Raw genomic sequence first — 23,735 nt, forward strand, 5'->3', positions numbered from 1 at the left:
GAAGATGCGGCCGCAACACAAAAACCCCGTAAATTCAAATATTTTGATCGTACTCAAAGCTGCAGCCGCTCATTATTCTCGTAAATGCGTCACTTATTTAATTCCTCACTCTTTGCAGAGGGATCCATGCTGGAAGGAACAGCATGGAGAAAAAAAGGGGGGAAGGTAATGGCCGACTGCAAAGCGCTTCCTCAGAGGGAAGACAAAGGCAGTCCTCCCTGACGGGCGGCCATTCACCTTGGATCCCCCTTTCAGTCTACAAAGCGACGACCTAAATGCTGCAGCAGCTTTTTTTTAAGTTCTCACCTTGCAAATCACATGCATGCACCAAATTAACATTAAAAACCTCTCAACTGAGGTTTGTTTCACCCTTACATTGGGAGAGATTTCATTGTTGCTCTGAATTGCAAGCTGCACTTAGAGACATTGACTGATAATAGAGCTGAAATAAATAAAAAGAGCTCCTTTGATAACAGTCATATGTTACACCATTTATATTTATTTTCATTAATTTAATTTATTGCAACATGATTTGTTTTTCCAATAAAAAAGTATATGACAAAATACTATAATTTGTTTACATTCCCAATAATTTTATAATATAGTCCTTCTGCCTTTTGTCGCTTTATTTCTTAATTAATGGGAGGCTCCTCTGAGGGAATCAAAGTCTGATTCCAACTTTTAACATCAGATAATATTTGTTATTTTTTAATTTAGACTCAATAATACTTTTTTTTTTGTTTTGTGTCAGATGGTGCCACTTTACTGTATTTATTACTCAGTTTTATTACCTGACCTGAAATAGGTCAAGTCAGATAAAGACAGTGAGAGTGCAGTTATTCACATGCACACACACACACACACACAACATACACAGGGTAAATCGTGCAGGGGTGTGCACGTGTGTTTGCATGCAGGCAAACATTCAGAGCATGCCTTTAAGAAGCTGCTGGATCTGCATTGTCAAACGTTTTTCCATTGATCATTTTGATTCTAAATATTTCTCCTCTTATTCACTGGCAGTCCCTTAAACCTTATTAACAATTTTTGTGCTCATTTAGGCATCAATAGATTCGATTCCACCAGATTTATTATCCAGTTTTATTCTTTTAATTTAAACATGTTTTATTTTATTTTTTGCTATTCACATCGTTTAAAACCAGTTTGCAGTAAAATGTGGAGACAGTTTTGGGGTCTAGAGATAACAGAAGCAGGAAAAATCTCCTGCATCAAGAGACAATGGAAGGATCAGAAGGAAGGCAGTGTTGTTTATCTCGGGATGTAGACCGAGCAACATCATTTTAACCCAAATTTATAAACAATAACTTCCCCCCTCTTACAATACAATGCTCTATGATAATTTGTTGTAAAGCATATTTTAATAATAAAAAAGACATATTGTATGTTAATGTGGTCATTGTTTTGGAGAGGTAAGATATATTTAAATGATTGGAATTTGGATTAATCATTCAGAATGATGGAGCAGAATAGATAGAAATATTAAAATGAGATGGTTTGTTTGTTTTGCGTGTCTGTATCTGTGTGTATTTCCCCATATCGGCCTGTGCATCCTAGGCTGATCAATAGAGCTGAAGCTGAGCCTGCAGTGACGCTTCCCTGGCCGCCTGCGTGCGCTCTGACGATTTGCCAAGCAGTTTTCTTCCGAACAGACTGTTTATTGTAATGCAAACAATACGTTGAAGGGTTTGAATTAAAAAATACATTATTTTATCATCTAAGTAAAGCATTTATCAAATATAAAATGCACAGCGTGAGGGTGTTGCATCGTGCTTGAGTTTTGAAATTTTCCCTGGTTGTGACAGCAGCTTTGAATTTCTCTGACAGAAAAGATGATCGGGAGCTGCGCTTTTGGCTGGAGAAGCCTGCGATCGACTGAATGCAACACATAGACAACGAAAGGAAAGGATTATTTTATGGGTTTGCATCCGATTTCCATGACCTTCCCCGTCCGGATTTCGGATTAAAAACTAATTCCGCGGAATGGAAGGACGGGATTTTGCTGCTCCGGCGCACCTCCTTTCGGAGCGGGGCGCCCTGGTGCACCGAGCCGCTTCTCGGATCACTCCCTCGGGCCACAGCTCCGTGCAGCACGCCGGTCACTTCCCACCGGGGAAGTACTACCCGTCGCACATACCGATGGCTCCCCACTCAGGTCAGTGGAATATTCACGGAAGTTTTGATTTATTTCTCTGCTTTTGCTGGGGATTTGTGTTTTATTTCAAATAACAGGGATATGTGTTGTGGAAACATAACAGTAGCCTATGGATGGTGCAGCTCAGGGCTGAATTTTGACAGAAATTCAATGCTTTAACATAAACTAATAAAGGATTAAATACAATATTAAATACAATATACAGCAATGATTAGACGTTTTTGATTGCTCTGAATCTACACTTTAACCTTTATATTGGCAATGATGGCAGCTTTGTTAAACAAATAATGATTTGAATAATCGTTAAATGTCATGCAATAGAAAAAAAAAATCCGTTAAGGATCTGATCTGGTTTTTAGACGCAGCAAAATTGCACTGGTTTCCCTATCTTTTATGCATGCATAAGGATAATCAAATATGTCACACCAGCGCCTCCACTTAACCAAAACCTCCATAGGTCAAACATTGAAGGTATACAGCTTGGATAGAAAGCTAAGGATAACCTGCAACGCAATCTAATGGGGTTGTTAAATACAAGCAATGCTGGAGAAAAAAAAAAATCCAATACTGAATTTTGCTTTGAAGTGTCTGGGTGCAAATGTGTTCTCAGTGCATGCATCAGGTTTAACAAGTGACGTAGGGATCATCTGAACCCAAATGAGCACGTTTACAAAAAAAAAAAAAAGAAGATGCATAAGAAAATACCCTCTAAGCTTATGGACTGCTAATTTATCCGGGGAAAACCTAGGAAAGGCAACTCCTGCATATCTTGAAAAAAAAAAAAAAAAACACATTATACATATGTTTTCAAGTTTCAAAAACATTTTATTACATCAGTAATACATATAGCAAATTTATTAAAACTTGTATATAATATATAAAACAGTGTTAACAGAGGTTGTAATTGATTTATTTTGTAGAATATGTGTTAAGTCAAAGCAATAGCATTAAGTGCATTAAACAGTTTTGCTTCAATATACTGCTCTGTGATAATATGCTAATGAACATTCTGAAAGGATGCTTATGATACATCTGAGGAGTCCTCAGGTCTGGGGAACAAAACCAAATATATATTTAGCCCAAAGTAACTATATATTTTGTAACTGTTGCCAAATGAAATATTTATGCAGGTAATTCTGTTGAGAAATCCATGCACCTCCTATATGTATTTTGTCTCATATTTCAACATATTTTAGGCATCCGTTTATTTATTCTTCATTTGACACTCTTTGAAGCTTGCTCCCCCATAAGGAGTTATGAGGTTTGGAGGTAATTCCAATATATTTAATGTAATGTTGAGGAGAATATACAGGTGCTGATCACCATTCAGCTTGCATTACACATGGTTGCTTCACATGTAGAGCCTGCTGCGTATGTGCATTTTCTTTTCTCTGTGCAGCTGTTTTTTTAATTTCTCTTTTCTGGAAACGTGAAGGAGGTTTTTTGCATGGTGGAGGTGCTTACACTGATCAGATGGTGTTTGCCTATTATTGAACTACGTCAACATGCAGACCTACCGTCCAAATGTCATCACCGCTCAATGAGCAGCAGAGGTGCTTTATTGTTCTCCTTGTCTCGTCAGCAATGCATGGGAGGTACTGAGAGGAAGCCCTAATATCCTGCAGATAAATATGATTTAATTCTTTGCATTTGTTTTCTTTTGACTGAATTAACTTACAGAACAGCCTGATATAATTTTGCATGATCTCAAAACCTGTAGGTTCTCTGAAAATTATTTTGCTATTACGGTTAGCTGATTTGCAGTATTTGATTTATTGTTTTAATATTATTTGAAATGTCAGGCATGTCATAATGCAAACGGGCGGATGAAAGATGAAGGTTAATTTGAAATTATTCATGATTTTCATTTTTAAGGTGGTGCTGCAATGGAAAAATGGATGGCTCCTGTTGAAACAGAATGTTCCTTTTTGCAAAGTCTTATTTTAGCAAACTAAACATGTTTAATGTAAAACTGACCATTTCTTCAATTGAACATTTTTGAAATAAAAGCAGTGTATCTAATTTTTATTTATTTTTTATTTTTTGCAAATTGCCTTTTTTTCCAAGGCAATTATTTAATTGTCTAAGAGTAATTAAATATACCATAATTAGACTTTCCTGGGTGATATCAACTTTTCTTTAATAACTAACCTGCCAGTTCCAATTTTGACCAATGTGCCATTTTTAATTCTTAGGAATAATATAAAACAGCAAAAGACAAAACAAAAGTCAAAAATTGCTGCAAGTTCTTTAATAGAAATCATAGTTTTTAAAAGATGGAATTGAGGAGCGTACATGTTCCACAAAATTGTGGAAGTTCCTAGTTGTAGCACGTTTAATGAATAAAAAAATATCTGCTTTCTTGGTATTTCACTTGCTGATCAATGACCAGAGTCTTTAGAATGTGAAAAAAGTGAAGGAACTATAAATTATCTAAAATTCTGCATCAAAGCACAAAACTCTTACCATTTTCATTACCAGCTCATCTATCTTATGGCATTTTTGACTAATTTCTCCCTCATTAATATTAGCGACTCTTAAGTTTTAGGAAGCCAGACTGGTTGAAGGCTGTCCATCTTGATTGGCCATGTCATTAACGTTCTTTTGACTGACCTGTGTTCAAGCAACATAATAGCACAAACTGTGCGTGGTGTTTGCAGAGTGTGTTGAGTTTCTCTGCATTTCCCCCCCTTGGGACTAACTTGCACACTAGTTCACATGAATACTTTACAAAGACCATGAATATTTCAGGGTTGATGTAAAAATGCTCTGAGAGGCAGGTTTCTGATGTGGCTCCTTGAAAAGCCTCGTCTGACTTTGCAGCGGTATTTATCGTGAGCGCTTCCGACACCTTTTTGCTGTTGAAAACAATAACGGTAGTTGCAACACTCTCCCTTGGCATAGTTCCCAGCAGGGTTGCAGAATTTTAGCATGGTATGGGAGAAAATATTCTCCTTTCTTTCTGTTGCACAGACTTGTGAGTTTGGCGGTAATTAGGCTACAGCTGGTGCAAGCAAGCAGTTCCACCGTCGTACTCTCTGAACCATGTTGCTTAGAACTGGTTGAGATTCTGTCAGTTCCCATTTGCTTCTGTCCATCTTCACCTACTACAAGTCGTTCATTTGTAATGCACGGCAGGTGGTCGATTTATAGTTTGCACTTGTACCGTGTTCTAGGAATGTGACATTGGAGCAACTCCTCTCTTGGTGCACTCTCTGAAGCAGCAAGACCTCTAAATGCACCTAATGCTGCCTAATTCAGCCAGCTACTTTACAAGGACTTTGAAATAGTAATTTTATCTTCTGTTGGCTCCAGTGCAAAGTTGGAGCCAGGCTGGTCTTTGGCTGTGAAGCTCAGATTCTGATTTTGAGCTGTCAGTGGACATAGACACAGTGGGGCTGTCTTCTACTTCTGGCATTTATTGCATAGGGTTCATCTTTCAGCCATATTGTTCTGATCAGGCCACTCCAGCTGAGGTGTGGCTGTGTGAAAGCAGCGTGGGGGTTCAGGGCTCTGCCCTAAACACCCCATATAATCAAAGGTCATATTTGTGTCATCTTCCTTGCTTGGCCTCCCCTTCCTTTACATCTGCTCTTCTCCCTTTCCATAAGCTGTCCTCCCTGTCTCTTGCCCTCCAATTTTTCAGTCTCCTTTCTTTCCTGCAGGAAGACCCTTGTGTCTGGTAAGCAGTGGTTTTCCTGCCGCTTCTGTTTTAGCTACCCCTCTCTGCCTCTGGGCCATTGTTGCAGACCCCAGCTTGGTGTGTGTTTTACAGCTGCTGTTAAAGATAAAAAACAGTCCCTTCCACCCCCTTTATTGTTTACTGGTAGGATGTCCCTGTCATTCTGTTGGTTTTTATGTCCTAGCTGGATGTCTAAGAGCACCCCCCTTCAAAGGTTTGCAGTTCTGTATACCTTCACCCAATTTCCCCCCCAAAGAGGAATAAATAACTTTACAGAGAGTTTTATTGAATGTGTCTCATTGCAGGACTGTCCCATGACCCAGTGATTGTTGAGAAGACCCTTCAAAGACAAACACAGGTGTCTCTGGGGGAGTTAGCGAAGGGCTAGTTACAACCAAGGTCTTTAAAGGAATAAAACGTCATTGAGTGGTTAACGGTTGTTTCAAAGAAAGGGAGGTCTTTGCTTCAAGGCCTTGGCACACATGCTTTAAAAGCACTTAAAAGATTGTTCCACAGCTCTGTTCGGCTATATCCAACTTATGGCTTTCAGGACCCCGGGCTGCAGTTTGAAGGAGTAGTTCCGTTTTTAGGATCTAAAAAGTACTGTCAGTAGTAATTTCCTGAACTGTAATAGTCAGGCATCATCTGCGTGAGTTTTAAGAAAGGATAAGAAATTCTGTGAGAGATGAGGTGCTATGAGCTAGATAGGAGCCTTATGGTGTGTTCCAGTTACCCCAGAAGTCAGAAGTTAAAGCTTAGAAGGACTTCAGAACTGAATTAACAGTCTTCCAGTTAACTAAGTCAAAAAAGGTTGGGATTCCAATATGACAATGCTAAGAAAAGCCTTTATTTTGTATCACAGCTTACTGTAGTTCATACAAGAAGCTGACATATTGGATCTGAGGTTGACCTTAAAAAGCCTTTGGAGTGGTATGTCTGACTTTGCGGCGGTTTTTCCAGTTCTAGAACTGAACTGGAACCCAAAATTAGCCTATGCTGATTTCAGCTTCTCCAGCTGAAAACTTTAATATCATTGGGATACACCACTATATTATTGGACATTAAGAGTGCTTTCACACCAGGACCATCTGGGAGAGAAAGGGGAGATAACTGCTGAAACATTCACACCTTTATTTGATTCATGTTAAAACCAATTACTGGACCTAGCTGTTTGGACAACACCATGAACTTATGACAACTACTGGTTTGGACCACTGTCACAAGTTGCCCAGTATGAGGTGTATGCCAACCAGCAATGTATCTAGTCTTGTTTTTGTGTATGTAAGACAAAAAAGCTGCAGCAAAGATAAAAATGGCAAAGAGGAAGAAAGTATGACATCCTAGAATGGTTATGCAGGAAGAGAGAAATTATTGCTAATATAAAAATATTGCCAATACTTAAAAGTGTTCAGATCAGATACATTACCAAAAGTAATGTGTCACTTTCACCCTTTAATTTCAATGTCACATTTGCATACCTGTTCCACATTAAGGATTATGTTTTGCCAAATTTAATTGAAACGTTTGCCAAATGGCACAGTTACTATCACATGAGAAAAGGAATTGCTTACCTTTTTTTGCCAAGCCCCATGAGTTTTACTACAAGTTTCCATGGTAGAAGCCACCAGCTTCTTTAATTTGCCTTTGCAGGTGTGTCTTTTCAGTAAAGGGATTATAATGCAAAGAACTCAAAGTGAAGTTTCATTCACCCATGTGCACTCGTAAATATTTACACATAAAAGCACAGATATGGTGCTGGTAGGTTACTCTAGCTGGTATGTAATGCCCAGGGAAACATTGACAAGTATCAGAGGAAAAAAACGGCAATTTTCAATTGCTAGGCAACTAGTCGTCTAAGCTACAACTGCTTGCATTCCAGGGGATTGCATACAATTCTCTAAAAGTTAAGTTTAGATTTTAAAACAGATACATCCCTGCTCCAACACACCTGAAACAAAAAAGCCAAATTACTTCTTTGGCATGTCAGTAAGAAGCCTGGTCATTGGCCTTTCATTTGTTTCAGGTGTGTTGAAGAAGGGATGCATGCAAAAGTTGTAGGACAGTGGAACTCACTGACGTTGCCTATCCCTTCCTTACAGCCTAAACCAACTCACATTATTGGCAGATAATGGACATTGTTTTTCTGAAAATCAAAAACAAAACAAAAATACAGCTGCAACTTAGCTTTAACGGATACCACTTGTGTATAGGAAGTTTATTAAATTCAATAATACACACCTTTTCTTTATTAAAGGTATAGTGGAGGATTTCCCGAAAATTTCTGAAAAGACCCACCCTCTCCACTTTAAAAAAAATAAAAATGCACATGCACAACCGTGTACCTGCTCCCAAGACGGAACGCCTATTAAAAGCGTTAAAGAGTTTGCACAAGCCCATTTCTGCTCATGCACGCTCTCTTTAAAAGAAGGATGGCATTACATAAACATATCAACAGAATGATTGACAATTAGGAGAACCACTTATTTTGATGATCCACCCAGAAAAATAACATCTTCCACTATACCCTTAATGGTTCTAAGGAATGCAGATGTTGCCACTGTCGGTTAAAAACGTAGTTGGAACAGACGGGAAAGTATCCACCTTTAAAGTGGTTTGCAAGCAGTTATTCTCAGGCTACACCACTTTCGTTCATTCTTACAAGTTCTTTGATCTCATTCCCTAATGCCTGAACCTAATCCTAACCAGGAAAACAAACCATAACACCTATTATTAATCCTAACCTTAACCACATAAGTCACAAAAGCATTGTTTTGCCAAATGGAAAAACACTCATCCTAGGTTTTGGTGGGCGCACCAGTCGGACAGAAGGACATAACATAAGGATTTTAGACTGTTAGGGCTTATAGAAGTGTTGAGAATCTGTAGCCATCTGGTATTATTATTATTATTATTATTATTATTATTATTATTATTATTATTATTATTATTATTATTATTATTATATTATTATTATTATTATTATTATTATTATTATTATTATTATTATTATTATTATTATTATTACAGGAGCTAGTATACAGGGGGCAAACTAGAGAAGGTAGGTGTTGGATTTAGGTCACATGTTTCATTCAGTCTCCTCCATGGCTTATTGTTACTCGTTTCTGGATCTTCTTTGGATGACGCTGCCCATAGAATGCTGTCAATAGAGTCCCCCTGAATAGTGGAGGTGTTGCTTGGCACACTACACATGGCTCAAATAGCACCTTACCTGGTGCTGCCCCTGCCATCTGTCCCCTTCCCCATAGTACTCTTTTCCTGGAAACTCAAACGTTTGGTATAGATGATCAAGCGTCATTAGGACAGTTTGTACCTGACAAAAATTGCAAATAGTTTTACCTTAAAGAGTCGTCTGTTTCCAGTGTACTTTATAATCTGTACAATTTATTCACCAGAAAACTATTAAAACTGCATATTCATATGTTTTTGTATTATTCTTATAATCTAAATTAAAATTTTTAAATCAGATTGAAGATTTAATCAGTTTTTGATTCAGAAATTTCTTAGCTTATCAGCTTATCAGGGAAACTTTTCTAGATCTGTCTTTAAGGGATAGCTTTAGTAGCCGTGTTGCAACAGATACTTTTCTTCAAACAGACTTTCCCAAACTTCCCATGTGACACAGTACAACACAACCTTCGCTTCAGGCGTGGGGTGTGCACAAAGGACCAACACAAAGAAGAACCACAGAGGAGGAGAATGACGGGCAGGAAAATACCTTTCTCTACTGGAAAACCTTCAACTCGTTTGAAATCAATATAAGGAAGCAAAGCGTTATATTAGCAATTCAGTAGATCTTATATACTTCCTCTGATAAAATAATAAGTAATGTTCTTATTGATACATTTAACTCAACTCAACCAGGGCATGTTTGTGATTTCTTTTTCTTTGTCTTTCTTCCCGTGTTTTTTTTTCTTCCTTTCGCTGACCCGCTCCCAACATCAGGCGGCTTCTCATTGAGCTGCCCCAGGCCCACCTCAGCGCGTGGCCGTATTGCATGTGACAGCTGTTAGACATCATTATCGGCTCAAGCAGAAAATCGAGATTACTTTTTTATAATTCCAGTTTTAGCAATGTGAATGTTCGTTAAAAAAAAAAAAAAAAGGTGGAGGGGGGGTGGGTTAGAACCAGCTTCTTTGTTGTCAGTTGATTCTCAGATTCTCGGTCAGTGACAACAATACTGTCTGCATGTTAGTGTGTGAATATGTGTGTGGCAGTGTTTGGGTTGGTGGGTGGGATCGGATGCTGGTGTGTGTCCTACGTTTTTCCAGACGTGGAGCCTCCTCTTACACAGCTGAGGCACCCTGTGGTTGGCTGTGAGGCAGAGACAGGTGCATTGTTAACCCTCCAACGGCTGAGTCTGTCCCTGCTGGAGCTGAAGTTGAAAAATGCTTCTGTATGAACATACAACATTTCTTGAAGTTACAGTTTAAGCATCAGTTTTGGGATGAGAAACGCCATTCTAATGGTTTGAATATTGGTTTTCTTTTACTTTCTGGATACTGCATCATTGCTGAAGAGCCTCATACCTCTACTTATTTAATAACATGTATCATCTTTTTTGGAGATTTATGCGAGCCCAAATTTCTCTATATTATAAGCAAGAGAATTCTAAATATTTTTCTTTTAATCTTTCTTGGTGTAGTTAGTTAATATTTCTAGAAGTGAAAGGATATCACGTTTATATTGAAAATAAAGTCAAATGATTAAAACGTTTACCTTGTCTTTCTCCAGCATCTTATAGATTATCGGGGTTGGTATAAGTGTAAAAAGATTTCAGTCTTTCTCCCACAGTTAAAACATCTTCACTGAAGAGTGTCAGTGCATCCTTTTAGCACTCAGTCCTACTGCCAGTATACATCAGCAAAGATTAAATTGTTGACCTGGCTGTGCATCAATTAGAGCCGGTCAAACTGAAAGTAGCCAATTTCTCTGTGCATCTTTACTTTCACTGTGAGTTATTTACTTTGAGGCACCACTTCCCTAATAGTATGTAGAAAGCGTGTGTAGAGAGCATAAATTTAAGGATACACTCAAACACACTGTCATTAGAAAATTGGGATGTACTGTTGGATATATGCAAAGACTTGTCATCAAATCAAGATGCAGCATGCCAAATCAGACTTTTGCAAACCTTTTCTTTTTTGTTTTTGTCTTTTTAAACCAATGATCAGAATCAGGAATTCCAATTTAATAAGTCCCCTGAAACCATGCAGCCAGACGCACGGTTGTAAATTCAAATGAATCTTGGTGTGCTTACAGAGTTCTTCAGCTTTTTTCTTATATTTACAGAGAGTTTTTAAAGATTTTTTTTATATATATATTCTCCTTTAAGTTCTGCTTCAAAGAATGGATTCAAAATATTTTGAAAGCTGATAAAGATCAGCTTAATTCACACTTGACTCGAATAATTGACATGAATGATGCTTCATTTTACCATAACTATGTTAGGAAACTGCTTTGATGGTGACTTTGAACATCATTTTGCATTTCTTTTTTTTTTTTTCCGGACCCCTTTGCCTGCCGTGGCCACTAGGCTACACTGCGTCCTATCTGTAATACAGCATTCTCTGAGATGTGGAGAAACGACTGGCTCTGCTGCAACAGATGTGTGTTTGTCTGCTGTTGGTTCATGCATATTAGCTCATATTAGCTTTTCTTGGTGTGCTCATCCAGTGACCTACGGGGGATGGGAGGTATCTGAGGGGGTGGGGGGAGGTGCTGGGTCAGACTTTTTTTGTAGTGAAGACAGAGAGAAAAAACCACAGACATGTAACCAGACTGACATACAGTACAAAGCGACAACAAGACTAGATGCACACTGGCACATGCTGTCATAGACTAACTTGTGCATCTCATACAGAAAAGACGCACACACATATACACTCACATACACACTTGCAGTCCACACAAGTATGTCAAACTGACTCACACATCTCGCCTCCCAGGAGGCCATGGGGCCAGTGGGACAGAGAAAGCTTGAGAGTCTGGTTCATCTGTTTACATCTAATTATAGAAACAGGACTATTTCTGCAACTGCTGCTCCAGCTTTTTTATATCCATTAGAGAGAATAAGAAAAAAAAAGGAGAAAAAAACCCCCCAAAGCTCTGACAGCCCTTTCTCACAGCAGCGAACGGTTATCTCATCCCTTCAGCACCGCTAACGTCTGCAGACCCTCAGTACTGTACAAGAAGACAGGAGGAGGGAGGGAGAAGCCTGTGTTGTAAACCCTCTCATCTTTGTATGACATGAATGTGCATATTTACAAGATGACATTTTTTTTATTAGACAGCCATTAAACAGCTACCCTGATTAAAAGAGAACAGATAATTCCCTTTCACCCTATGGGCTCTTGCATTGCTCCCAGCGAAAGTGCCATCCCTTGCAACAACTTTCAAAAAGAGAAAAAGAGTAGAATCTAGGGATTAGCATTGTATCTAATGCATCTTGCACTAAAGAGACAATGCCAGTATGGAAGTTAATCCTCTATCTTGGTTGCTGATATCCAGCTGAGTGGCTGAGTGGCTGTTATTTGCCAAGGGTGCCTGGAGGGTGACGCTACAAGGGGGAGGGAAGGTTGAGGGAGCGTTAAGCCGGTGCCTGGGGGAGGCAGGTGAGAGCCAGCCTAGGGTTGGGCTGCTTGGTGTTGTGGTTGCAGCTTCTTGCAGGTGTTTTCATTAAGATCCCCAAAGGCTAAGCCTGTAGTAGTCTGGTGCAACCTGAGCCAGGTGACCCCCCCCCCACCCCCTTTCTTTCTTTTTTTTTTTTTTTTTTTTTTAGGATGCAAACCACCACTCAATGGAAACATACACATGTGTGCGCTCCAGTGATATAGCCGACTCCATGTGTCTCAGTCTGAGATGTGGCAGGGAAATTAATTGGCTGCAAGGATGTAATGTAAATGCTGAGATAAAGGTACACTGTCTCGTCAAGGTGGGGCGTAATGGCCACGATGATAGCTCCATTGTGTTGATGTTGAGAGGAGTGTTTAGCAATAGACCCGGCAGGGCCTATTCTGGAGGGCTGGATACCTTCTGATTAATAGTGGGGAATGCTTTGAAGTGACACCCAAGTCCTCCAGCTTGCAGGCTAATAGCAAAACCATCAGTATAGGGAGTATTTCCTAGAAAATTTCCCAATGCGGCTTACCACCTGGCCCCAATACACCTGCCCCTGTTAGCTGAGAACTATTGGTTGATTTCAGGCTTTTACTTAGTTTTTCATCTTGTTCCATTGTCATGTTTTTGAGGTTTTTATTTCATTTAAAAATACTGCAAAATTCTCTCTAATTTCTAATTTTGGCACTTTTCCTGACAAACTTTGTAAAGTTCTACTGGCAATTTGTGCCAAAACAAATTAACGCCTAGTTTGAAGTGGGATTACACTGACATGGTTTGCAATATTTTGTAACTGCTAAATCAGAAAGGTGTCGAATCCGTATGCTTTCAGCCCCATTTACTTTTATAGCCATAAATAGCACAGTGTGTGGTCACCTTCAAAAATAATCAAATTAGTAAATATAGTCCACTTGTTTTTAATGTTAAAACCCCTATGGACTGTTTAAACGGTCATATGAAGATATAGAGTATGAAAACACTGTGAGGGGAAATTTGAATGCTATAGTTTGATATTATTATAAGAAATTATCAAGACATGGCTGTCAAACCAAAACTGAGAAAGGCAGAGGAGTCAGTAGAGAAATGGTAATTAGGACCTGCAGACATTTGGAGGTCAGGAACAGTAGAGGAATCTATTCACAACAAAGCTATCAGTTGTGGCCCTTAATGGCAGCGTGGCAAAAAATAAAGTCAACTGGAAAGTTTTGTAGAGAAACCTGCAGCAATCCAGCAGCAGAATTGGTTCTGTTTGGAGCAGACAAAAATTTGATTGTTTTCACTTTACTGAAAATGCTGTGTAAAGCAGAAAACACAATAAACACATTATTCTTACAGAACATGGTTGTGGTATAATCATCCTAGAAGGAGTTCTTCAACATTGCAGGGATGCTGGTCAGAATATGATAAAAGCATGGCGGTATACAAGGGTTCAAAATATTTTCATATGTTTCACCAGTTCAGACAAAGTTTAGATTTAACTCTGATTGAAAATCCTTACTAAAAAAATATATTTACCGTGGCTCCTCAACCAATTGAATACAAAAGGTTATTTTCCTCCCAATTCAAAAAATATGCAAAGCATTGTTAATCCATTCAAGATTACAGTTACAACAGGACAAAATGTGGAAAAGTTACAGCTGTATGAGGCACCTTACTCTATGTGAAGATTTGTAGTTCAGCTAAAAGAATTGATGTGGCAAGAGTAGGACAGGGCTGGGGGACTATTACCAGGATCCATTTTGATCTGCCGTGGTGACAGATGAGTTGCAGCTGTGGATGTGTTTGCGTTTGCGAGCAAGCGTGTCAGTGGGTGCGTGCGTGTGTGAGAGTTTAAAAAGCTACGCCAGGAGAGGCAGGGATGGGTCTGTCAGCTGTTGGAGTAAAGTAAACTATTAGCAGTGGGACAAGGCAGTACTTCCAGTGAAGAATTAGAACCAGTTCTAATTGCAGTGAGGTTGGGCTATGATTACATGCTGGCTAATGCACTGACAGACCTCTTACTTGGCTGCCTCTCAGAACGCTGCTGAAATGGCTGAATGCCTTTTGGTTATACAGCATAATGGGAGGGTGTGTGAACACACTTGTGCGCTCGTGTTGGCTGTGTGTGGGTGGCTGCCTGTGTGTATATATATGTGATTAAACTTGCTTAAAAAAGTTATTTTTTTTGCATGTCTTCTTTTTAGAAGTTTTGCATTTTTCTTATACTGTACGTGTTTGTGTTTTTGTGTGATAATGGTGTGCCGCCTGTTACTCGAGTGCCTGTCATTATTTGTTGTAGCGGCAACTTTTCTTCCCCAAATCAAAACTCAGCTGGTGCAACATTGTGGGGAAAGGGCTGCGTTTGAGTTTTCTTTTTTTTTTTTGCATGTATGTGTTGCATTTTCTTTGTATCTAACTGTTTGTGTGTGAGCATGAATGCCCACGGGAAACAGTAATCAAAGGAGCTATGTGATGGAGAGATTGCATGAAAGAAACGAAAGAGGAAACAGAGTGGCATGCAGCTGAGAGGGCAACATGTGGGGGTGGGGTAGGGGTGGTAGGAGTGGGTGATGCAGGTGCCTAATTCTACCTCATCCCTTGGCGTTTTGCATTCCATCCATCTCGTCTCCACTGTTGTAAAGACCTTCTGGTATTATAGATCCACCTCCTTCAATTAAAACTGTACTGGTAAGTCTTTAATCGTAATTAGAAAAATACTTTAGTTAAGTTTAAGTTTATTTAGACACTTAAAAACAAAGTTACGTTGGATCTACATAAACAACAATGTGACTAAAAGGCTCAGGGTGCTGCAAAAGATTATGTATGCCTGCTTACTTACTTGAAATAAAAGCTAAGCTTTAATTAACAAAGAAAAATTATTAATTATACAAGAAAATATATTTCAGTTGTAATGATAATTTTCAAATATAATGTTGTGCACAGATTGTTTGTAACTAAGAAAGGATATTCTTAAAAACTCTAAATTAACAGTGTTCTAATGTTGACATTCTTCTATAAGGTGAGTTACAAAGTGTTGCAGAATTATTAAGATATAACTGTGTGTTTTTTTTAATATGACTTTTTAAAATGGCAATATTTGAAAAGTGCTCCTATTTAATTTCTTGTTTTTGTTTAGAATGCAGGACAGAAATGCTTGTTTTTTCCTCAGGGGTCAAAAGATCACTAAAATCATTGAGTAGAATATTCTGAAATATTGATGATTATTGTGCAAATAATTTACTGCCAAGTCAAAGTTCACAATCATCCCAAGGTTTCTTTCAACAATCCTCTCAAATATATCAGCCTCATCAGGTGTAAGCAATTGATGCAGGGGGGTCCCCACTTTCAAGTTGAAGACCCAAAGATTTGCTGTTGTGTTATTTGTAACAATCTAAGCATCATGTTGTGAATTCAACATCCTATTTTCATGATCTTTTAATTCACATTAATTAATAAAAACATGGCTCAAATATTATTGTAAGAAACACATGCCCTCCTTTTTGATATAAGTTTTCTTTACTAACTTTGTTCATATTACAAAGTTTATGGAGACCAGCGGTCTAAAACTCCAATCCTTGTGGGGTGGTGTCCTACAACTTGTAGATGTGACCTGATTCCAATATGTGCTCATTAGCAGAGCTTTACTGCTGCTGTTGATGTAGTTTAGCTATTTGATGAAGGTGTTTAGAGCAAAGGAACATTTAAGACTACATTCACACAGAAGCCTGAAGTGATTAAAATCCACTTTTTTACCCACTTGTGACCTGTACCTGTCCATTTTATGACAGTCTGAACAACACATCCGATTTTTTCCAATGCGACCCAGGCCACTTGGCTATGTGGTCCTGAATCCGATACGTATCTGATCTTTTCAAAAGCATCCTATGTCTAAACAGCCGACCTGAACACCATTAATACTCAACAAAGGTATCTAATTCTGCGACTTGCTATGCAGAAGAGGGAAAAAAAACAACAACCATGGGGGACACTTTTGTGTAAAACACTCTTTATTTTCAATCCTTCTTGAAAAGATTGTATTGTTAATGTACTGGCTGAGGTTGGGAAAGAAATGAAAGGTTGCAAGATGTGTTAAGGCACTACCATCCATGTTTACTTCTTTAAATATAGAGTACCCTTGCTTGTGACATCATTCTGTCTCTACTGTGCAATTGGGACACTTGACTTGTGCCAAATACAAGTCACATATATTTGGAAATGTGAACAACCACGCAAGAGAATCATATTTAGTTAAAAAATCGGAATTGAGCAGTAAGGCCTGCAGTGTGAACATAGCTTTAAAAGTTGCAGGATGATGACCCTCAAGGGTTTGAGTTTGAGACCCCTGTTGTACAAATCCAAGATGTGAGTGGACAGTGCTTTGAAGGTTCCCCTAAAAATCCAGCCAAAGTTAGTTAATGCACAACTGTGGCTTAATGACTTACATTGTTGTCTTAAAATTGAAAAGCTGTAGGTTTGTTTTAAACTACCATGTCCTTAACCTGACTCCGCCAGATGGATTTGCTCCGCATATCCATCTAGAAACCTTCCGTAGAAGTAGTTTTGGGAAGGGGCGAAAATACTGGTTAGCTGATTGGCCTATGTTGGTGATAGACAGGCCAAATAAACCAATCAGATCAACGAAACATATGACGTAACAGAGCGACGACGAAGAGGAGCCAATTGATAGATCAAACTCTTGTCGAAACCAGTCGGGAGAAGAGCAAAAACATATTTTCCTCTGAGAAAAGCCTCCAGAGCAGTGTTTTGCTCTTCTTTCAGGGAAGAAATACAGTGTAATTCCGATAAAACTTGCTCGATACCCACGCTAACGCTAGTTTCATCGGCTGAAGCCGCCATGTTCTTTAGACTGAACTGTCGCGCTTCTTGTTGCGTCACACCTCAACCCGCCTCAAAGCCAACGCTGATTGGACGTTCGTTTGGTGAACGGCTCCAAATTTTCTTCAACGGAGAGTCTCCAGACTGATTAGCGAGTGAAATCTTGAAAGCTCGCGAGATCAGGATGGTCTCACGAGGCTACCATGTCCTTGGGTCGGGCATTTATTCCAACCTCACTGATCTGTGACCAGATGTAGAAATGTGTGTTCATGTTGTTTGGGTGCCACTTTGGCTGCTTCATTCTTTTCTTGAGTCTCTGAAGATTTCAGGAGCTTTAGATTCTTTTTTGATACATTTAGCTTACATAATTTACAAAAGGGCTGTAAATAACACCATGAGGCCTTAATTTGACTTACAAAATAATGGGTTAAGGTAAATATAATTAAATATCAGTAGATGGAACAAAATTATATATGTATATATGAAATTATATAATTTCATATCTCAATTAATCAAATCAAATTCAAGGTATGCCTGTTGAAAAATATGTGTTGTTGTGTTGTGACTGACACCACATTAGAGGCCACTTTTAATGATTCTATTTAAAGTAATACTGTTTCTTTTTCTGGGATACTTTAAAACTGTACTATCACCACACCCTATTGACCAATACTACTTCAGCTAGCCCTATTAAGTACATTATGTAATGTCATCTATATCACCACCCTACATTCCTATATAGAGCTTTTTTTTATAACAGTCAATTAAAATAAGCAAAATTGGCATATTTCTTTCTTTTTCAGGATAACTTACATAAAACTAAGCTGCTTCGATGAAGAAGTGATACTGAAAGGTTTCTGGATCTTAAGTGGAGTGCAACTGTAGAGCTATGCAATAATTGAAACTGGATGGTTAATCAAATTTTCCCACTGGTAAACTATGCAGCTGCACGGGATAGAGAACTGGGGCTGCTGATGCCTGCAAGATTAAGTAAATGATTATAATTTAGGTCATTTTTAGTCTTTAAGGTTTTTTGTGTTCAGATTTTAGTGTGTATGAGTAAATGTGTGTATTCCCATTTGACAGATCCTCTTTCAGAAAGTGGAGATGCTTTGAGGATCAATACTGAAACACTGTATGCATCAGTACACACCGAAAGCACGCACACACTTTTGCACTGTCTCATCTGTCACTTGACAGAGTTTTTTACTACTCTACAGTCTCTCTTTCCCTCCAAGCAGATGGCGAACATTCAGAATGAAAGCAGATCCTAAGTCATTTTGGATCTCCGTCAGTCCACTGGTCTTTGGGTCTGTGTTGCACAGCGGCTCATGTTTCTCCCGCTCCAACGGAGCCTTTTCAGCTTTGCAACCCTACTGCAAAGGGGATCAGCCTTCCATAGGACACATATAGAGTCCTGTGCATTTTAGTTAAAAATTTAAGAACATTAAGTGCTGACAGCCCATTTGACAGATTTGTCAAACTAAAAATGTAGCAAATTCTTTATAGACCACTTCCTTACCTGTTTGTGCAGCAGTACGCCCTGCCCTCTGCAAGAGGTGTGTGCTTCTGTGTTGGAAAAGGAACAGGATTTACTTCTGGGTGCCTGTTTGTTCCATGCTCGCTTTTGAAGCTCGGAGCAGTCCAGACTGAAAGGGATTTTATGAGAGCAGCTAATTTGCCATCAAACCATGCTACTGTGCAGCAGCCAGGCCGAGTAGTGAGCCTTAAGGTGCGTTAACACCGAACAGTTTCTGGGTGTCAAAGCATCTGCTTTACATACAAAGTCTATGGGGGACGGGGTCAAGCAGTGTTGAGAGGTCCTGGGGCGCGTCTGAGCATCGGGGACGTCTGGGTGTCCGAGTGTCAGAGCATCCTGGCATCCCTGCGTTTGATGGATCCCAGTGTTTGCCTTAGACATTCCCACTTAATTCAGTGTATTTTTCCAAAATACTTCTAATACAGTATACATTAACATTGCTTCATAATGCATATTTATTCAAACATTAGTGCAAATTCCCAACACTGTACTTTATAACATGTCATTTTCAACAGTATCAATATCAACACTGTTCAAATACCGTAAGTTCTATATATCCAAAACATGAAAGTGAAATTAAATAACCGAAAATATTAATATTTAATTCTTCCTTCAGTTTCCCTAGACTGTACTGGACCTGCATGATATAGTGGTATTTAAACTTTAAACACATTTGATATGGAAAACAGATTTAAACTTCACCAATTAAGATATGTCAAGGGCTAAATATTGAGATTTATTTCATATTTCATAATATTCCATTTTACCTGTGAGTTTGTGTTTTAAATAGTTAATTTTAATGCTAAAAATATAACTGTCTATGGCTAAGATGTAGAAAGCATTTAAAACTTATGCTTGTTTGTTCATATGCTGTTAACAACGTCTGGGGGTACTGTGCTTTTCAAATACAAAGGCAGAAAACACATGTCCGTGTTGGTATTTGTGTTCATGTAATAGGAAGAGGGTGGTTAGCTTTGGCTGTTAGAAAAAGCAAGAGTTTGGCTTTTCGGTGAGGCCTCAGACTGCCCCTGCCTGCTTTACTTGATTTATGGGTTTTCTCAGGAAATTTCCCATTTGTCGCTTTTCATTTCTTTTTCTTTCTTATCCTTCATTTTTTTTTCTTTCTGCTTGTTGCTTTTATATTTAATGTTAAGATAATTCCAAACAGAAAGGTAGAAAGAAATATATAAACCAGCTGAAATGAACAAGTGTTTCCAGATGTTGTGAAGAAAATGCTTCATCGTAGTGAGTATGTTTTAGTTGATATTCACACATCATTTTGTTTGAAATAAGAATGTGTGCCAGTAGTTGACAAATATTTCAAACCAGTTCTAATCACATTATTTTTACCAATTTTGCATAAATGGCCTGATTTTGTGTGACAAAAAAGTTCTGGCTAGAAGAAAACCTGCTAATCAGGTCCGCTTCATATTTCAGTGCTGAGGTCACACTGAAGTCAGAATTTCAGTCTATGCATATTATATTTTAGTGGTTGAGTGTTTAAGTTTCTTGATGCACCTTCTATAGCTTCTTGGAAGCTATAAATCTTATCTCTTTTTGTTTGTTGAGGATAAAGCTGTGGTCATAGAAGTTTCACCCTTATGCTGAAGAAGGGGAGGAAAGGGGTTGAAGAAAAATGCAAAAACAAATGAAAAGACAGCTTAAGAGTACATTCAATCTGAAAGACTCAGCTTCACCTGAACCACCTGCGATAAACCTCGTTCAGCTCCAGCCAATCAGCTCATTAAGCTCTTGGTCCAGCTTCTTTCTCCTGTATGCAAGCAAACTTTCCACCCCATCTCCTCCCTCATTCTCAGTCCTACTCCTACTCTGGCTTATTCCACTACCAGTGTACAAGCCCTGGGGGAAGACTACTCTAATCCCTTTCTAGGTTACTCATCCAGGTCTATGTTGATTCACAGCATCAAAGTCTTCTGCCAGGGCCTGAGCGTCAAATAACTTATTTTGTTTATGTCTTTATCTGCTTCTGTTACCTTGAACCCCAGTAGGCCACAGCAGATGGCCGCTCACACAGAGACTAGTTCTACTGAAGGTTTCTTCCTGTTTAAAGGGAGTTTTCCTCTCCACTGTTGCTACATGCATGCTCAGTGCGAAGGATTCCAGAGAGTCAATGAGTCGATGCAATCAGCTGGTTTTCCTTAGATAGAAATATTTTGAAGAATATGATTGTGTTACCTGTATGAATAAATTTAATAATTACTTATTGCAACCTTCCTCTGTGTGAGTCCCCCCAGGTTGAAATACAGTATCTTGCAGAAGTATATATATACTGTATTCACAGAACATTTAAAAAAAAGTGTTCAGCTGCAAACACCAACTTTCTTCATATTTTATTTTCATGCGATCAACAACAAAATTATAGCATTGTAAATGGATATAAAGGTGAAATCAATGTTCCACTAGAAAAAGTGATCTTGAGCTATAGAATGTATTGTTAATAATAATAATAATAATACTTTGGACTTGTAATGTACTTTATATTTAAACAAATCAAAAGTGCTACATTGTAAAACAAGTAAGCGCTAAATAAAAATACATGGAGAGCATGAGAAATAAAAAGTGAAATAAAAGATAAAATAATCAAAGACAATAAAAAGGTATTTGGTTCTATATCCATGGAAGCCATTCTAATTGGGTTAAACCAGGGGTGTATTTGATGATTTTCTCACAAATTTACCCCTGATGTCTGTTTCAGCCAGCTGTAGTTGCAGTCAGTCAGCAGGGCGAGGTGGACAAATGACTGCAAATTAGTTATATTTTTTTATATAAAATACATATAATATATGTTTGAATCTCAAACAGACCTGAAGGCAGTCAGGTAGTGTGAAGTAATCACTGGCAAAACTACAACCAAGTGTTGTTGAAATTTTTTTTTACTTGTTTGTGGTTATAATAGAAAAAAAAAGGTAAAATACTTTTGCAAGGTGAGGAAACAAAGCAGCTTAGCAGAAGTTCCAGTTACCGGTACTATTTTTATGAGATCTGATGATTGAAATCAAGATCTTTAGTCTCCTCCCCTATCCTAATTATAACTAGATTGCTTCACTGCCTCTTTACTGTACTGATAGCACTGCTCAGCACAAAGTCAATATGCAGACTCATGATGCTTGATTCAATGTGTCTGTGTATGTTTGTCCCTTGAAAAAAGAAAATAACATTCAGCTATAAACTTAGAATTATTTGAATGAATGTTTTTTTGATTTCCTGTCTGAGAATAAGAGACCCATTACTGGTCAGATACAGTAGGAGACCCCACTCCAAGAGTCTTCTGGTCATCAGTGCATTAAGGCCTCGATGATGGCCAAACTCTGTGGTCAGAGTAAATAAGCAGTGTTGGAGAATGTCAACAAGACCAGGCGGCTCCTTCACAGCACCCAATGTTGACATAACTGCTCTCTTATCTAGGCCTAGCACCACAATAGAGCGCTGTGTCAGAGCAAATACAGTAAGAGTTTCAAAACCCACACACAGACCAATTCTTGTACACTGCAGCTGATAGGGAACACATCACATTGGCGATCAGAGTTAAAAATGCTGGTACTAATGCGGTGTGGCTGAGGACAATGCTTAAATGATGGTTGTAGATCCATGCAGCAGCGGGACAATCAAGTAAAAAAAAAAGTAGCCAGCCTTACCGTCTGAAGGCATGTTATTCCATCAAAGCCGTAATGGATGAGCAGTTTAGGTTGGAGCATCAATTACCACTTGTGCAATGTGTGCCGAAGCAAGCAGAAAGAGACACAAGACGGAAAGAGAGAAATGTCACTGGCCTGCTTTTGAACACGTGTTTAAGTGTCTGTGTCACATTTGCTTTTTTCTGTGTCAAAACATTTCATTGGAGCTTGTTCCCCTCATTGCCTCACATCACTTTAATAACTCTTCTTTAGTCTCCCTCCCTGCCCGTCCCCTCCGCCTCCCCTTATTTTCTCTCTATTATGGCCTCTGCCAACTCTAAGAAGGAGCTTGGCTCTGTCTTTGACGTGTGATAACCTGTTGAAAGCTCTTGCTCTCCCGTGAATATGCTAAGTCCCAACAGAGGTTCATCTGCACTGCCTCTGCATGGCTCCTTTTAAATCAAACTGACCATTTCATTTAACAGGGTCTCTAAATTGCTTAACGTATATTACTATCGTCTATCTACAGAACATAAAGTATAGCTCCACCACTTTGAGCAACCTTAAACCTTCAACAATAAGAAATAAGTATAGGATAAAGCTTAAAGACAGTTAAATAGTTACTCTGGGATTTGTAGTTTTTGTTTAACAATGTTGTAGAGCTTTGCAGTTAAGAAAATACATTGTTTTATTTCTAGAATGTGTGTGGTCTACTTTAGTCTTTTCAAATGATAGGCCTGTGTTTTTATTTTTTTTTTTTTTGAGAATATGCAAAGGGAGATCAAATCGGCAGCTGCAGCACATCTGTTAAGTTTGATCAAATGTTACAGCCCTCATATAATCCTGCAAGTTTTCCATTAACATACATTTCCCTATACAACAAAGTTAGCAGTTAGTGGAAAGGACTATTACATATAACATGCAGATTCACCCTTAAAGGGCCAATTCCATGCTAAATCAACTTTTTTTTACTTTTTAACTATGTTATAATCCCGTTCAATTATTAAAATCATGCATCAATTGGCACTTCGCTTAATTCGTGGACCTCTGAGTAACCCCTGAGAGTTTTGGTTTCTGACCAGCAGTCCTAATTGTCCTGGAAAACAAGGGGCCATTTCTGTCCTACGTAAGCAGTGATTACCTTCCCACCCAAGGGTGGCCCTAGCCCATTTGGAACTACCCCCCACCCCCACCCCACCGGTGCCAAGTAACATATAAAAAAATAAATAGATAAAAAACTATAATTCTAACAGT

At 38.6% G+C, this 23,735-nt stretch overlaps 1 protein-coding gene across 3 annotated transcripts in view; it reads left to right on the plus strand.

The window, feature by feature from the left end:
- LOC119778269 (BAH and coiled-coil domain-containing protein 1) overlaps positions 1 to 23,735 on the plus strand; it is an 89,135-nt gene that overhangs the window by 993 nt on the left and 64,407 nt on the right. For all 3 annotated transcript variants that reach the window (XM_038277425.1, XM_038277424.1, XM_038277426.1), the window contains exon 2: positions 1,846 to 2,173. In XM_038277425.1, the coding sequence (XP_038133353.1) occupies positions 2,002 to 2,173 (172 nt within the window). In that variant the 5' untranslated portion in view covers positions 1,846 to 2,001. The remainder of the gene's footprint in view (positions 1 to 1,845; positions 2,174 to 23,735) is intronic.

This window comes from Cyprinodon tularosa, unplaced genomic scaffold, assembly GCF_016077235.1.
Source record: "Cyprinodon tularosa strain WSP-4 unplaced genomic scaffold, ASM1607723v1 ctg131, whole genome shotgun sequence".
Classification (NCBI taxonomy): Eukaryota; Metazoa; Chordata; class Actinopteri; order Cyprinodontiformes; family Cyprinodontidae; genus Cyprinodon; species Cyprinodon tularosa.